The 16,912-nt window shown below is 44.0% G+C and overlaps 1 protein-coding gene across 1 annotated transcript; it reads right to left on the bottom strand.

Moving 5' to 3' along the window:
* Positions 1-1,600: 1,600 nt before the first annotated feature.
* Positions 1,601-15,829, bottom strand: RILPL2 (Rab interacting lysosomal protein-like 2). The gene is made up of 4 exons (XM_006865371.1): positions 15,503-15,829; positions 8,759-8,910; positions 5,025-5,138; positions 1,601-1,631 (listed from the first exon to the last, which is right to left on the bottom strand). The coding sequence occupies exons 1-4, from the start codon at positions 15,827-15,829 to the stop codon at positions 1,601-1,603; spliced, it is 624 nt and encodes a 207-aa protein (XP_006865433.1).
* Between the last annotated feature and the right edge of the window lie 1,083 nt (positions 15,830-16,912).

Genomic DNA, 16,912 nt, shown 5'->3' with positions numbered 1-16,912 from the left:
AAATAACACGTTAATATTTATTATGCATCGCATGACCCCGTAGTATGTTGTTTTTTGGAGAAAAAAATTGGTAACCCCGTTTTCCTGCCTACCTTGCCCATCGTCACTGTAAGTACCTTATATATGTTGTCTCAACGTAACCCTATGAGTCCTGGTGTGGCGCTACGGGTTAATTCCCTGGATTGCAAGGTCGGTCTGAACGGCAAGGTTGGTGGTTCAAGCTCACTAGCCAGTCTTCAGAAACTCTACAGGGTCGCTATGAGCCAGAACTGACTCAATGGCACCTAACAATAACAACAACAATTTCAGTAAAACCATAGTCATGTTGAAACCCTAGCAGTGTAGTGGGTTATGCTAACTGCAAGGTCAGCAAATCTACCAGCTGCTCCCAGGGAGAAAGATGAGGCGTTCTGCTTCTATAAAGGTTTACAGCCTCAGAAACCCTATACAAAGTTGAATCAACTGACCACAACTCACCACTATCACCATCACCATGGTAATGGTATTACTCCAGAGTCAAGCCTCTATTTGCCCAAGTGACTTCCCATAAGTCACTTTAACCTTTCTGAGTCCTGGTTGCTGAGTCTATGAACTGGGAAGCTGTACCAGTCCCCACCCCACTGAGTGGTTATAAAAAAACCCATGTGAAAATCCACAGAGCAGGCACAGGATATTCAGGAAGCCGGTACTTACTAAGAAGACAGGCTCCCAGAATGTGTGTAACATGCTCATTAGTTCTTATGTAAAATACAGCCACCCACTCTGTCTAGAGTTCATTGATTCGTAGGTGCACATTTTCTTCACATCTTACCACCTCTGATCAGAGGTCTAATCAGAGGCATTTTTTCTTTACATATTGTTAGGTGCCATTGAGTTGGTTCTGACTCACAGGGACCCTGTTTTGGTTTTCCAAAGCTGCCAATTTTTGTGAGAGTTGACAGCGTCATATTTTTCCCATGGAGCAGCTGGTGGGCTCGAACCTCTGACCTTTTGGTTTGCAGTCCAAAGCTTATCATACAGTGCCACTATTCCTTTTCCTTGCACTGTGTCATGCAAAATCAGTGGTGCAGCATTTGGACACAATGGAATACAGTATGTATGTACAAACCATCTCAACAGAGCACACTCTAAAGTGTTTCCAGAAAGTATAAACGTCTTTTTACTTTAATTGCAAAATTGTGTAAAGAAAGTCACATTAGCAAAATCAAACACTCATAATGAGTGAAGTCGCCATGGGAATGTCAACATCCTATTTTCCTGCATACTTTTCTGCCTTCTTGCTCTTAGCGATGCTTTTTGCTACTTCATGTTAAGAGAGTCCGAGGTCATCTGCAGGACCGCATCAGTGGCACATAAGTCAGAACTCTGAAGACCCCACCTGGCACTTTGCTCTTGCTTTCTAGACTTCTTTGGCCATACTTTCAGAGGGCATTCCAGTTCTGTAGTCAGGGAGAAAATGATCCCAGGAGAACCTCACCTCCTTCCTCCCCAGACTGCTTTGAGGGGGGAGCACATGAGCAGGCACAGTGTGTACATGAGAGATGAATTCTGAATCTTGGTGGGTTCTCGATTTTCAAGTCTTGACAATTGCTGCCTTAGCCTATGTCTGCTTCCCTGAGCGGAAGAAGAATCTGGGTGGAGAGAGAGAGGGGTTTGAGTAAGCAGAGGAAACAACACAAGGGCTGGAAACCTCCAGAAATGTGTAAGCAAATGACACAAAAATGTATTGAGGATCAGTTAATCCAATGGACTAATAGAACATGTGAACATCCATCTCCATGACTCTGAGACCAGAAGTGTAATATGGTGCATGCTACCTGAAAGGGATTGCATTAGAGTGTTCCAGATAATGAGAGAACATGTGGAACAAAATTCAATAATTGTAAAAAAAAAAAGTCTACTTGTCAGAAAGAGACTGGGGGACCTGAGATTATGGCCCTTTCAGGTCTGGAACATGTAGGAAGGTGGATGGAATGCAAATAGGAACCACAGAGAGGAAGCCGGATCACTATTGTTGCATAGAGTGGATTGGAAATATGGAGATGGAAGCAACTGTAAAGCTTAATTCACAAGAAAAAGTTAAAAAAAAAAAATGTTTTGAGGGCTCATTATGAGGAGACTCCAGGTGGTGCAGATGGTTAACAGGTTAACACTAGGCTGCTGACTGAACAGGTGGAGGTGTGAGTTTACCCCGAAGTGTGTCAGAAGAAAGGCCGGGTGATCTAGTTCTGAAAAATCAGCCAATAAACCCCTAAGGAGTGCAGTTCAACTCTGACATATGGGGGTATTGTGTATACAAGTCAACTTGTGGGCAAGGGTTTCCCCTGAACAACCACCCACCTACCCACAGCCATAGAGTCCAATGCTCGTTTGGATTTCTGAAACTGTAAATCTTTTATGGGAGCAGACAGCCTCATCTTTCTCCCATGGAGCAGTTGGTAGAGTTGGAAAGACAGTAATGTTGTCAGCAGCCCAGCGCCTAACCCACTGCTCCACCAGTGCTCCTTTCCTAAAGTAGAGGCATCATATTTTTTTCCCCTCTGCTTGAGAAGGTACCCATCCCAACCCAAATCATGACCTGTTTGGGTGGTTATGAGAATATGCCCTGTGTTAGGAGTAAAAATAGAATCTAATAAATCATCATCCACAAGGCAATAAACAAAATAAAAAATCCTATGGAATGCAGTTTTATAGCGATCCACAGGGGATCACCATAAGTCAGAATGTACTTGACAACTGCTGATTTGGGTGGTTTTATTCTGGGCCAGACTCGCTCTACATGTTTTCTATCTAATCACTCATTTCACGCTTATAACAACTCCCCCAGGGATGCAAACTGCTGAAAGGTTGGCAGTTCTGAAGAAGCTGAAATTTGCTCTTGAACACAGAGAAGAAGCTAAAGCGACTGGAAGAAATGATGAAGTAAAAGAGCAGAATAGAGAATTACACAGGACAGTTCAAGAAGACAAAATATTACAATGAAATGTACAAAAACCTGGAATTAGAAAACCAAAAGGGATGAACACATGTTCAGCATTTCTCAAGCTGAAAGAACTGCAGAAAAATTCAAGCCTCAGGTTGAAATATTGAAGGATTCTATGAGTCCTGCATTGGATTGCTAACCTCAAGGTCAGTGATTCAAACTCTATACAGGGTTACTAAGAGTTGGAACTGACTTAACAACAAGAAGCAAAATATTGAATGATGCAGGAAGCATCAGGAGATGGAAGGAATAGAGTCACTGTAACAAAAATAATTGGTTACCGTTCAACAATTTCAAGAGGTAAGCATACCACATGATCAAGAACCAACAAACACAGAAGGAATAAGTCTAAACTGCAACTAAAAGCATTGGCAAACAACAAAGTTCCAAGAAATGACGGAATACAAATGGAAATGGTTCAACAAACTGACGCATAGAGACATTCACTCATCTCTGCCAAGAAATTTGGAAGACAGCTGCCAGGCCAACTGATTGGAAGAGATCTATATTTGTGTCCATTGTAAAGAAAGGTGACCCAACCGAATGTAGTAATCACCAAACAATAGCATTAATATCATGCGTAAATAAAATTTTGCTGAAGATAATTTAAAAATGGTTGCTACAGTACCTTGACAGGGAGCTGCCAGAAATTCAAACCAGATTCAGAAGAGGACTGGGAACTAGGGATACTATTGTTGATGTCATATGGATCGACAATGAAAGCAGAGAATACCAGAAAGATGTTTACTTGTGCTTTATTGATGCAAAAGCATTCAATTGTGTGGATCCTAACAAACTAAGAAAAACATTACGAAGAATGGGAATTCCAAAATTCTTAACTGTGTTCAAGAGGAACCTGTACATGGATCAAGAGGCAGTAGTTTGAACAAAACCAGATGATACTGAATGGTTTAAAATCAGGAAAGGTTTGTACCAGGTTTGTATCCTTTCACTATACTGATTTAATCTGAATGCTGAGCAAATAATCCGAGAAACTGGATTGTATAAACAAGAATGTGGCATCAGGATTGGCTGAAGGCTCATTAACCTGTATATGCAGATGATACAACCATGCTTGTTGGAAATGAAGATAATTGAAAAGACTTGGCTGATGGAGATCAAAGATCACAGCCATCAGCATGGATTGCACCACATCAATGTATAGAAAACAAAAATTCTCACAACCGGACCAATAAATAGCAGCATCTTGATAATCAGAGACAATATTGAAACTGTCAAAGACTTCATTTTGCTTGGATCCATAATCAACACTTACGGAAGCAGCAGTCAAAAAATCAAATGACATATTGCATTAGGCAAATCTGTTGCACAATACCTCTTTAAAGTGTTCAAGAGCTAAGATGTCAGTTTGAGGGCGGAGATGTGCCTGACCCAAGCCATGGTATTTTCAATCTCCTTGTACATATGTGAAAGTTGGACAATGAATCAGGAAGACTGTAGGAGAATTGATGCATTCTGAATTATGGTGTAGGTGAAGAATATTGAAAGTACCATGGACTGCCAGAAGAACAAGCAAATCTGTCTCCGAAGAACCGCAGCGAGAATGTTCCTTAGAAGCAATGGTAGTGAGACTTCATTTTGTACTGAGGACATATTGTCAGGAAGGCTCAGTCCCTGGAGAAAGACATCACACTAGTTAAAGTGGTAGGTTAGCGAAAAAGAGGAAAGCCCCCAAAGAGATGGCCTGACACAGTAGGAGCAGCTATGGTCTCAAACATAGCAACAACTGTGAAAAATGCGCAGGACCAAGAAGTGTTTTGTTCTGTTGTGTTGGTTCTATGAGTTGGAGTTGACTCCAGGGCATCTAACAACAAGAGCACAGGGTTACTGTGATGACTAAATTATCTGTCAGGTGTTTAGAACTAGCACAGGAGAGTTCTACTACACTAGCATTGAGTACCTTATCTGCTGCAACGCCAAGACCCGGAGAGACGAGTACCCTCCTGTCCCAGGCAGCTGGTCAGCCCCTTCTCATCAGCCCCCTTTCCTTTAGCAACTATTTAGTGGAAATGTGACTTACAATTTCTTTATAATCGTCTTCTCCTCCTTATTACTGCTGGCATTACTGGTTCTGGTAACCAGGGTATCTTTTTCTCTTCTTCCTCCAGGAGTCTCTCTTGGTGGAATCAGGCCACTGGCAAAGAAAGAGGCAAATAAATGGATTTTTAAAAAATTGCAAACCTTTCCTCTGTGACACTCTGGAAGTGAAGAGTCTTAGCAGTTATTATAAAGTGGTAATTATAAAGCAGAGGGTCAGGGACCAAGAAGAAGACTTGAACAAGATGGAGTGACACAAGTGGTTGAAACAGTGACTTCAAGGCTAGCAATACTTGTGAGGGTAACACAGAACCAGGCAGGGATTCGTTCTGTTGAACAGGGGTCACTATGTATTGGCCCAACTTGATGGTACCCTACATCAACAGCAATATAATGGTTAAGAGCTCTCTATAACCAATAAGTCGCTAGAGACAGAGAAACCAAAACAAGAATGTCCATTTCCCTCTACCTTTCCAATTTTATATCTCGTAACACGACAAGAACTGGACTGCGAACTACAAGTTCCATGGTTTCAGCCTGCCAGCCACTCCTTGGGAGAGAGACAAGACTTTCTACTCCTGCAAAGATCTAAAGCCTCCGAAACTCTAAACAGGGTCACTATGAATCGGAACCTACTGGACAGCATTTAACAATAACAACAATTTCTTTCTCCTATCTAATTGCATTGGTCAGTACTTCAAGCTCCTTACATTCTAGGTGTATGACCATGAATAAATTATTTAAACTAAGTCTTGGTTTCCTCATTTATAAGATGAAGAACTAACCAATTAAACAATCCTCTGGAAACCCAAGAAGCCCCTGTATGAAACAAGCAACTAGAGCTCTCAGTAGCTGACTGAAATACTGGAGGTTGAGTCCACCTCAGAAGAAAGTCCTAGCCAATCTGCTTCCAAAAATCAGCAGATTGGAAACTCTATGAAGCACAATTCTACTCTGACACACAGGAGGTCCCCCCATGCATTCGAGTCAACTTAAGGGGAGCTGATGATGGTGATTCAACTTGAGCCTATGAAGCCAAATAGCATCACTTCTACTATATTCCACTGGTCAAAGCTAGTCACAGGGCAAGTCCAGATTCCAGGAGAAGGAAAACAGAGTCACTTGGTTTTGTTTTTTAAGGAAAGCTTTACTGCAAGCACAAGAACATTCGAATGGAGACTCATGGATTTCCAGTATGTGGAGATCATGTATTCCTAAATAAAGCCATTCTTCACGAGAAGAGTGACAACGCCTTACTACAAAAGGTATGCAGGATGAGAAATGTCATGGTGGCCATCTTTGGAAACAACCTTCTCCATCTCCCTTCTGTTGCAAACTGTCATTAGTATGAACTTAGCTCTCTAAATTGATACTGTTGCTAAGAGAACATCTCAGTTGACACTTTGCTAGTTTCTCTGGAATATACATAACACTAGATACTAAATTGGATCCTGCTGTCTTTCTGCTGGTCCCCCGTGGGAAGTACACATCTGTTGTTTCCTGGGAATTCAAAGTTGAAAATATTCACTAACAAGCTGCTCTCTGCATCAACAATTTAGCTCTTCCTCTTCAGAACTCCCTATGTCTGAAGTAGGCGAAGCTCTGGTGGCACAGTGGTTGAGTGCTGAATTACTAACTGGAAGGTTGGTAGATCAGTTTCAATAGCTGTCTGCAGGAGATGTCAGGGCAATCTGCTCTCATAAAGTACAGTCTAGGACATCCTTTGGGATCGCTCTACTCTGTGGGTTTGAAGCACTTCTTTCATGAGATGCAGTAGGTAGTTCTTTTCACGAACATGGTCCCAACCTCAGCAGAAGGGAAACCATGACTGAATCCTCATCGGCAATACTGAGTCCTTTTGGATTTGGTTTATTAAAATAATTTGATTCCTCCTGCTATCTTAAAGATGTTGCATCTAAAGAATAGTATCACTGGGATTTTTTTTCTTTTGATCAGAGTATGTCCTTAACTATATCAAACTTTGACTGTCTCCATGTGTCAGATTAAATGAAAGCAAAGGCTGGTTTCAGGCTGTGAGGTCACATCTCACCATTGCCACCACTAGTTATGGGACTTCGTGTAGACATCTGACCTCTCTCACCGTGGGGCGAGCAGTTCCTGAACTCACAGACTTGCAGGGCACAGTGATACCAGTGGCACCTGGGAGGCACTGAGATGAGTATCCGGCACCTGGTGGGTGTCATGGATTGAAGTGGCTGATCCATGATCTGCAGTGGTTTGGCAGTTAATTACTGCCCCCACTCCCCATGGTGTGGTGTGATCTGATGTGATAAAACTACTAAGAGGAGGAAGAGTGTTGTTGTTGTTGTTGTTAAGTGCCATCGAGTCGGTTCCGACCCATAGCGACCCTGTACAGGGTTTCCAAGGGTGTAAATCTTTACGGGAGTAGAAAGCCTCATCTTTCTCCCGCGGAGCGGCTGGTAGTTTCGAACCGCTGATCTTAAGGTTCGCAGCCCGATTCGTAACCACTATGCTACCAGAGCTCCTAAGAGGAGGAAGAGTGTAGCACCATTAATCCCATCAAAGCCTTGATCTAATAATGCAAAGGGAGTTTTCCTGGGGTGTGGCCTGCAACACCTTTTACGTTACAAAAGATCAAAGTAAAGAGAAGTGAGCAGAGGGAAAGAAACTTAGTATTACCAAGAAAGAAGAGCTGGGCGGAGGTGTGTTCTCTGGATTTGGGGTCCCTGCACTGTGAAGTTACTTGATCCAGGGGAAGATTGGTGCCAAGACATGTGACAATTGTCAAGAAAGGAGACAAGGACCTTTCCCCAGAGTGGGCAGAGAGAGAACGACTTCCCCTAGAGCTGGCACTCCATCCAGCCTCCTGAACTGAAGGATCAGTTTCTGTTTGTTAAAGTCATCCATTTGTGGTATTTCTGTTAGAGGAGCAGGAGAGAAAGCAGGCAGTTGGCATTGGTAAATATCAGCTGGTACTCTGTTTTTATTCTCTTATCCTCTCCTTCCTCTGCCTATAATAAAATCTTTTTGGTGTAACTCAGTGCTACCCAAAATGATTCGACCGCAGACAGAATAAAGACGACCCTTTTCAAGAAAAACTTCAAGTGTACTTCCTAAGAACAAAGACATTCTCTTACATAACTACAACTCAATAGCCAAAATCACCATACTGGTCTTTATAAAATTTAATCAGTTCTTGTCCTTCTCTTGATTAAAATTCCAACGCTTCTTAATACACTCAACATAAAATTAATGCTCCTTCCCATGGCTGGCAAAGCATTCCTCCCCAGTCTCTTCTAGACCCCACTTTACTTTGCATTCCGGGCACTGCCATATTGATTTCCTGAACTGGCCTCCACCTCAAAGCCTTTGCACCTCCTGTTCCATCTTGCCCCCAAATCTTGACATGGCTGTCTGCTTCTTGTTAGTCATGTCTGATCACCCAATCTAAAATAACCGCCCCCCACCCCCCCCACACACACACAGCCTACTGCATTTTCACTCTCTATCCCACTCTTGTATTTAGAGTATCTACCGCCATTATTCTAAGTGTTACTTTGGAGCTCTTTCGATTTCCTGGGCTTTCTCTGTTTTGTTCACTGCGGTACCTGTACTCCAAGTGCCTGGAACAGTGGCTGGCACATAGAAGGTCTTTGATGCAAGGTTGAAGGGACAAAAGAAGGGACTTGCATTAGGGAGTACCAGGAGGGGCTGACTGTGTGCCAGGAGCCCCACCTCTTGTAGCACTGTAGCTCTTCCTGCGCTACCAGCAGCTGCGCCTTGAGTTTATTGCGTTCCTGAAGCACATCCCTCAGTTCTTGCAGCGTGAAGCGAGGCCGATTGGGATCTGTCAGGTCCACCACCATCTTGTTTGACCCCAGGCTCACCTGTAAGAAAAGAAGCTACTTGTCTAGTGTCCCTAATGATGGGTTGCTAGTCTAAAAAGGAATGTTCACTGGCTGGTTTTGTGGCTTCCAGGGACACTGTAAAGGAGCCCTGGTGGTGCAGCTGTGTAAGCACTGTACTGCTAACTGAAAGGTTGGGGTTCAAACCCATAGCTGAGGCTGTTTGCTCCTTAAAGACTGACAGCCTTGGAAACTCGAGGGGGCAGTTCTATTCTGTCCTGTAGGGTTGCTAACCATCACAATCGACTGGACAGAAAAGGCTGTGGTGTTGATTTATCTCAATTTCCGGGGCACCTTCCCTTTGAGCCAAGCTCCTCTTCCTCAGCTGCCAAACAGCACGTGTCGGGGTATTCGTTATTGCATGTGGTGGGAGTAAATGGCTGGACAGGAAATGGCTTTGGACATGAGGCATGTTACAGTAGCATTTCAAAATACTTTTCATGCCACGGACCCATTTTTGCAGTCTGGTAGAGTGAATTCCTTCTGAGATCAATGTTTTTCAATGTCTGAAATAAAATGTATAGGATTACAAGGAAACCAGTTAAAATGAAATACCCAAACCAGTTGCTGTGGAGTTGGTTCCAGCTTACCACGACCCTTTAGGCTAGAGCAGAACTCCCCCCCTAGGGTTTCCAAGGCTGCAATCTTTATGGAAGAAGACAATCTTTCCCTGTGGAACAGCAGCTGGTGGGTTCAAAGTGCAGACCTTTCAAGCACTTAACCACTGCACCACCAGGACTCCTCAGACATCACTGAAACAAACAAGTCACTGCCATCAAGGTGATCCCAACTCACAGTGACTCTACAGAACAGAGGACAACTTTTCCATAGGGTTCCCAAGGGTGTCATGCTTTATAGAAGCAGAACGCCTCATCTTTCTTCCAAAGCAGAGCTTTGGACTCGGGGGGCTTCAGACTGTTGACCTCTGGGTTAGCAGCTGAGCTCTTAAACCGCTGTGCCACCAAATTTATGATTAATTTAGCTGTTTCTTCATGCATGCATTGAATAATACGATCTAGTGATAGGCCTTCTGTAGGATAAGCACTGGACTGCTAAGTACCAAGTTGGTGATTCAGACCCACCAGCCAATCCTTGGAAACCCTATACAGAGTTGCTATGAGTCAGAACCAACTTGACGGCAGTTAACAACAACTGCCACCACACGTCAAGTAACAACTATTACTTCAAAGGAGTGTTGAACAGGAAACAAGTTTTGAGAGATGCCGTATTATAATGTGATATGAAAACCGCATTGTTATCGACAACCCTGTGTGTTCCAGAGTAGAATTAAACTCTATATAGAGTTCTCTGGGCTATTTTTTGGAACCAGAAACCCAGGCCTTTTTCCTGGGCAATGCTGGGTGGATTCAAGCCAGTGATCCTTCAGTTAGTTGTTGTTTAGTGCCATCAAGTCAGTTCCAACTCATAGAGACCCTGCAATAGGATTTCTGAGGAGTGACTGTGGGTTTGAATTGTCAACCTGTGGTTAGCAGTCCAGTGTTCATTCTACAGTACTACCACAAGACTTGGTTAGTAGTTCAGTACAAGCCATGTGTGCCATTCAGGGACACTGCTATGAAAAGATCTGTCATTTCTATTGGTGGCAGCCACGGGTACTGCTAATATTATAGTGCTTTACTGTCTGCATTCATAAATGAAGAAAATTATGAATTTCAGTTGGAGGTTTTCATTGTTGTTAAGTGCTGTCGAGTCAGTTCTGGCTTACAGCGACCCTGTACAGGGTTCCCAAGGAGCAGCTGGTGGGTTTGAACTGTCGACCCTGTAGTTCGAAGTCCAGCGCTGATCCTATAATGCCACAGCGGGGGTGAACATAAGAGTAGAATTTTATTTGTGAATATAATTTTATTGATTTAAGTGTAATATTCAGTATACATTCAAGGAGCTCTGTAAGTCACATTACTGTCCCCTTGGAGACACATGACTGTTAAATTACGAAACTCCAGATTGAACATCTGATAACACAGAACAAGAGCATTTTTCAAAGTCCACTACAAATGATAATCGTCCTGACAGTGTCGTTCAGTTCATCTTCCAAGTCATTCTAAGTGCAAATAAGCAAGAGGTAGAACAGTGCATATCAAGTACGCTAGCACTTTTGTAAAACAAATGGGAAGAAAAAAAAAAAAATAGATTCACTTCTGCTGTGTTTACATCATAGAGCTCAGGAGGAAGACTTGAGAAATAGAACATTTTCTTTTTCTCCAGGCTGAGGAACTGGGTGGCGAGGAGTGGAGACAGATGGGAGAGAAATTTTTAATGGCAAACACTTTTGTACCTTTGGGATTAAAAAATATATTTTTTCATTGTGTTTTTGGGTTAAGATGTACCCCTCAGTTTAAGTTCCCATGCAACAACTTCCACAAGCTGTTCAGTGACAATGTGTGAATATTCTCACGATTTTCCTTCTGGTGGGTTTTCTATTAGTCTAGGTTCCCTGCCTCTTTACTTTACATTAAAGTCATTGTTTTAATTTTATTAAATTGTTTTAATTGCATTAAAGTCATTGTTGACCATTGTACCTTTTGGAGATTGAATGAACATTTTTGAAACAGAAAAGAACACAGGAATTTTATGAACTGTCTAGTGGCACTAAGTGAAGCATGGTGGTTCAGTAGGATAAACACTGTACTGCGAACCACAGGGTCAGTGGTTCAAGCCCACCAGTTGCTCCATAAGAGAAAGATGAGGCTTTCTGCTCCTACAAAGATTTACAGCCATGGAAACACTATACAGGGTCAAGTTGGAATCAACTTGAGGGCACAGAAAGGGGCACTAAATATTTACTCGGTCCGCCATTTCCTCCTTCCCTTAGTTCTTAAGACTGCGGTTTAGAAGGAAAAGTGCCATCTCATCTCTGCCTACTGCAGCTGTTCCATTTTGCCCCACACAGGAAATTACCCAGCTACTGGACAGACCTCCCTAATTGGGTTTCTCCACCTTTGTATCCTGGATTGGAGGTTATGGGGAAAGCATCCGGAGTGTGGCCTGAATGATCTTGGATAACCCATTCATTTGACTTCTCTTGAATCTCAAAAGCATGGTTACTCATAATAATACTCAGGCATCTCACAAGTGGATAGCAAAGTTGGGCCTTATCTAACTGACACCATGGCTTAGGGACAGGTGAAACAAAAGTATATCATTAGGTCCTCAAAAAGTACACAGAAAAAACAAAAAAGTAAACAGAATTACCCAATGACCCAGCAATCCCAACCCAAAGCATACCAGCCAAAGAAGTAAAAACAAGGTCTCAGACAGATACTTGTATACCGGTGTCTACTGCAACATTATTCACAAAAGGGGGAAACAACTTAAGCTCCACCAGCAGATAAATGGATACAATGGAATAGTATTCATCCATAAAGAGAACTGAGGTTCTCATCCCATGATACAACAGGGATGAGCCTTGAGAACATTATCCTGAGTGAAAGAAGTAAGACACAAAAAGAAAAATATTGTATGATCCCACTGATACAAAATATCTACAAGAGGCAAATGCATAAAGATTAAAGTAGATTAGTGGTTAGTAAAAGGTAGCACCCACTATCAACACTCATGGAAGCAGCAGTCAAGAAATCAAATGATGTACTGCATTAGGCATACCTGCTGCACAAGACCACTTTAAAGTGTTGAGGAGCAAAGACGTCAGTTTGAGGACTAAGGTGCACCTGCCCCAAGCCATGGTATTTTCAATTGCCTCCTATGCATGTGAAGGTTGGACAATGAATAAGGAAGACCATAGAAAAGCTGATGCATGTGAGTTATGGTGGTGAACAATATTAAAAGAACCAAGGACTTCCGGAAGAACAAACAAATCTATTGGAAGAAATACAGTCAGAATTCTCCATAGAAGCAAATGGTGAGATGTTGTCTCTCATACTTTGGATATATTATCAGGAGGAACCAGTTCCTGGGAAAGGATATCATGCTTGGTAAAGTGGAGGGTCAGTGAAAAACAGGAAGGTCCCCAAGGAGATGGACGGGCACAGTGGCAGTAGCAATGGGCTCAACCTTAGTAACCGTGAGGATGGTGCAGGACCAGGTAGTGTTTTTTTCTGTTGTGCAGAGTCACTAAGAGTCGGAACTGACTCCATGGTGCCTAACAACAACAACAACAAAGGGTCAGCATAAGGAGAAAGACCTTCAATGAGATGAATTAACACAGCGGTTGCTAGAGGGGGCTCAAACATAGCAATGATTATGAGGTAGATGCAGGAGAGGGCAGTGTGTTTGCTTCTATTGTACACGGGGTCGTGATGAGTCAGAACCAATTAGAGGGTACCTAACAACAAGGGTTGAGGGACGGGGGGATGGTGAGTTACTGCTTAAGAGGTACTGAGCTTCTGTTTGGGGTGGCAACAAAGTTTTGGAAATAGATAGCGGTTAATGTATTTAAGGAGTCCTGGTGTGGCACTGTGGGTTAATGCGCTAGACTACAAGGTCATTATGAATCATAAGGTTGGCAGTTCAAGCTCACCAGTTGCTCCTCAGAAACTCTATACAGGGTCACTATGAGTTGGAACCCACTTAACAGTACTTAACAATGCAGTTAATGTGAATGTTATGTAATGCTACTGAACTGTATGCTTAAAAAACAGTATATAATTAAACCTTAAAATACCAAATGTTATATGTTTTTTTACCACAAAAAGGAAAAAGTGAACCAGCAAAGCGACTGCAACCACCGTGTTCCTGGGGTCCTTAGATGGAACTCTTCTCATGTGTGATCTAGCGTTGGGCACGTGTGTTCTCCTTCCATCTCTGAGTGAAACGTGGGCCATTTCTAACGCTCCTTAACTTTTCCTCCTGCCTTTCCCCAGGGGTAGCCACCATTCTGCCTTCTATTACCAAAGATTATTTGGCCTGTTCTTGAACTTCATATAAAGTCACGGAAGGTTCTGCTCCTTTCTCACCATGAAACATCTGTGACATGTGGCTATACTGTTGGCTGTAGCAAAAGTCTTCACTGGGGTATAGTATTCCATTGTATGACTATATCACCTTGGGAAATGGTCTAGTCTCCTGTTACATCGGGACTGTTTCCCGTTTGGGGCAATTAGGAATAAAGGAGCTCACACATTCTGCTCTGTGTCTTCTCAGTGTTCACACACACTATTTTTGCTTTAGTTAAAACATGTTATTTTATCCTCTAGGTCAAAGGTTCTGAAAGTATGGTTTCTGGTCCAGCAGCATCCCCTGGGTCCTTGAAAGAAATGTAAATTGTCAGGTTCCATTCAAACCAAAACCGAACTGTTTGTGTGGATCCAATTCTGACTCACAGGTATCCTTTAGGACAGAGTAGAACTGCCCCCAGAGGGTTTCCAAGATGGTAATCTTCACATTAGCAGACTACCACAGATTTCGCCCATGGAGTGACTGGTGGATTCATATCTCTAGCTTTTCCACTGTGCAACCAGCTTCCCATTCAAGACCCCCTAAATCAGAAACTCTCCAGCCAGGGGCCAGCACTCTGCCTTGTAAGGCATACCCTATGCAAACTGAAGCTTGCAAATGCTTGAGAACCACAACTCTAGGCCCTGGTCAAAAATCTAAGCGTTCAATAAATGTGAATCATCCCAATGGCTTTCATCAGAGGACTGGGTATCTGCAGGGAATTGTTTTGAGGGGACTGAAGGATGAAGAAGGAAAAGGCCCCTAAAACTAAATCAATTGCCCTGCGAACTTCAAACCTGAAATCAACAATAGCCCCTAAAGTCTTCTTAAAAACGAAACAAGAGTTTAACTAGTAAGGTACTTATACCTTGAGTTTTATGTTCTTGAGTCCTGGCGTGGCAAGGTATGATAACCAAATGTCAGTGGTTCAAATCCATCAGCTGCTCCTTCTAAACCCTATCCAGGGTTACTAAGAGTCAGACCTGACAGGAAGGCACTTAACAACAATAAGTACTTTTATGGAACTCTGGTGGTATAGTGGGTTAAGTGCTGGAACGCACCACAAGAGTGCAGGTTCAAATCCACCAGCAACTCCGAGGGAGGAAGATGAGGTTGTCAGCGCCCATAAAGATGTACAATCTCTGAAACTCTAATTAGCAGTTCTACTCTGTTCCGTCCAGTCCCAGATGCTAGGAGTTGAAATCGACTCAATGACAATGTTTTTTTGTTTGTTTGTTTGTTTATATGGAGACCAAGTGTGGTGGTATATCATGAACACTAAATTGCTCACCACAGGCTCCGCGGTTCAAACCCACCAGCCGCTTCTTAGATATTATACAGTTAAACTAAGTCGGAATTGACTGGACAGCATGGGCTCAAATTGGCACCTTCGGGGGAGGGGGGCAGTGGATTTATGCTAATGAGGAACAACTCATTAAGAGGTCAGAAGGGTTGCACAAGTGGAAAACTGCTGTCCTTGTCAGTTACGCTGTACCTGTGTAGAAACCGTTAAATGCATGTGTGTTCTGCTGTGTGTATGTTTAACCACCACCAAACAACAAAAATAACAAAGTATTATAAAGGAAAGAAAGGCCCAGGGCTTCAGGGTCCGTGGCCAATCCCCAGCGCCCCAGTCCACGACCCCAGTACCCAAGCTCACCTCGCTAGTGGCCACCGGGCCCCGGTTGCGCAGCGCCTGCACCTCCTTCCGCAGACTGTCCCGCTCCAACCGCAGCTCCTCCGCCTCCAGGCTGCCCTCGCTCACCAGTGTTTCCAGCATCTCCAGGACGCGGACGATTTTAAACTGCAGCTGTGTGACGCGGGGGTCGCTGCCCAGGGCCATGAGCTCGCGGCCCATCACGTAGGAGATATCGTAGACGTCCTCGGTGGTCAGCTGGGAGGGACTCTTGCCCAGAGCCCCCTCGGGCCCCAGGTCGTTCCCATCCCCTTCCTCTTCCTCCTCTTCGCGCACAGGGGGTTCTTCCATGACCACCAGGTCCTTGTCGCCTCCTGAGCAGCTTTCGTAGACTATCCAAAGATTCAACTTCCTGCCGGCGGCGCAGAGAACTTTCCGCAGGGCCGAGCCGCTGCCGCCCGGAGCCGCCAATCAGCGTGTTGCGGGGCGGGCCGCGTGGGGGGCTCACGGTCTCTGGAGAATGCGCGGGACAGCGGGCTAGACTAGAGTTCAGGGGCCCGTAAAGAGGGACGATGACAACTGAGAAGTCGGGGGCACCGCGCTTCTCCAAGCCTGGGAGCCGGTGCCAGTTCCAAGTAGGAGGGAACTCGAGCTCCGCCCTTGGTGACCAGGGAGCCTGAAGCGGAGTCTCCTTGGAGACTGGAGGCGGAGTTAGCACGATGAGGTCAAGAAAAGAGGTTACGGGGACCCAACTTTTTCCTTTCTTTGTAGTTTCCCAGCTCTAGAATTTGCATCTCACATGCAAGAAAATTTGGCCTCTGACGGAGGGTATTTCCTCGAAGCTGGCTTGCGGCAATTAGGGCAAAGGCCACCTTGAGCAGCGCGCCGTGGGTGTCGACTGTCCTTTTGACTGGGGCCTTCTGACTTCACTTTGACCCAGAGTAAAACCGAAACCCCTGCCCCAACCCATTCTACATAACTCCTGTGAGCCTCCATTTCCTCCTCCGTATAATGGGGGTAATCACAACACAGTTTTTAACTATCCAGTGGCACAGATGGTTAATCGCTGATGATCTACTAACAGAACCGACTTGGCAGCACTTAGCAGCAAACTTTTTTAAAGAGCAGCCCTGGGGAGTCGTGGTTTGTTGCTGTAGTATAAACATGGGATGGCTAATCACAAGGTTGGCAGTTCAAACCCACCAGCTGCTCCTTGGAAACCCTATATTGTGTTGCTATGAGTTGGAACTGATTCTACGACACTTAACAACAATAAGAAGCATTGGGGGTGCTGTGGGTTAGGTGCTCAGTTGCTAACCAAAAGGTCAGTGGTTCAAACCCACCACCTGTTCCTCGGGAGAAGGAGAAGGTTGTCTGTTCCCATAAAGATTTACAATATTGGAAACTCTGTATGATATCACTATGAGTTGGAAT

This window comes from Chrysochloris asiatica, unplaced genomic scaffold, assembly GCF_000296735.1.
Source record: "Chrysochloris asiatica unplaced genomic scaffold, ChrAsi1.0 scaffold00078, whole genome shotgun sequence".
Lineage (NCBI taxonomy): Eukaryota > Metazoa > Chordata > Mammalia > Afrosoricida > Chrysochloridae > Chrysochloris > Chrysochloris asiatica.
Note: the sequence above shows the minus strand (reverse complement) of the source record. Positions and strands in the feature narration are given on the sequence as shown.

What these genes read in the sequence shown, in the direction of transcription:
- RILPL2 (XM_006865371.1), bottom strand. Translation starts at nt 15,829, where the DNA reads ATGGAAGAACCCCCTGTGCGCGAAGAGGAGGAAGAGGAAGGGGATGGG. An exon ending in GCCCGGTGGCCACTAGCGAG is followed by an intron (nt 8,911 to 15,502) that starts GTGAGCTTGGGT and finishes CTTTTCTTACAG; the next exon opens with GTGAGCCTGGGGTCAAACAA. An exon ending in AAGACGATTATAAAGAAATT is followed by an intron (nt 1,632 to 5,024) that starts GTAAGTCACATT and finishes CTCTCCACCCAG; the next exon opens with ATTCTTCTTCCGCTCAGGGA.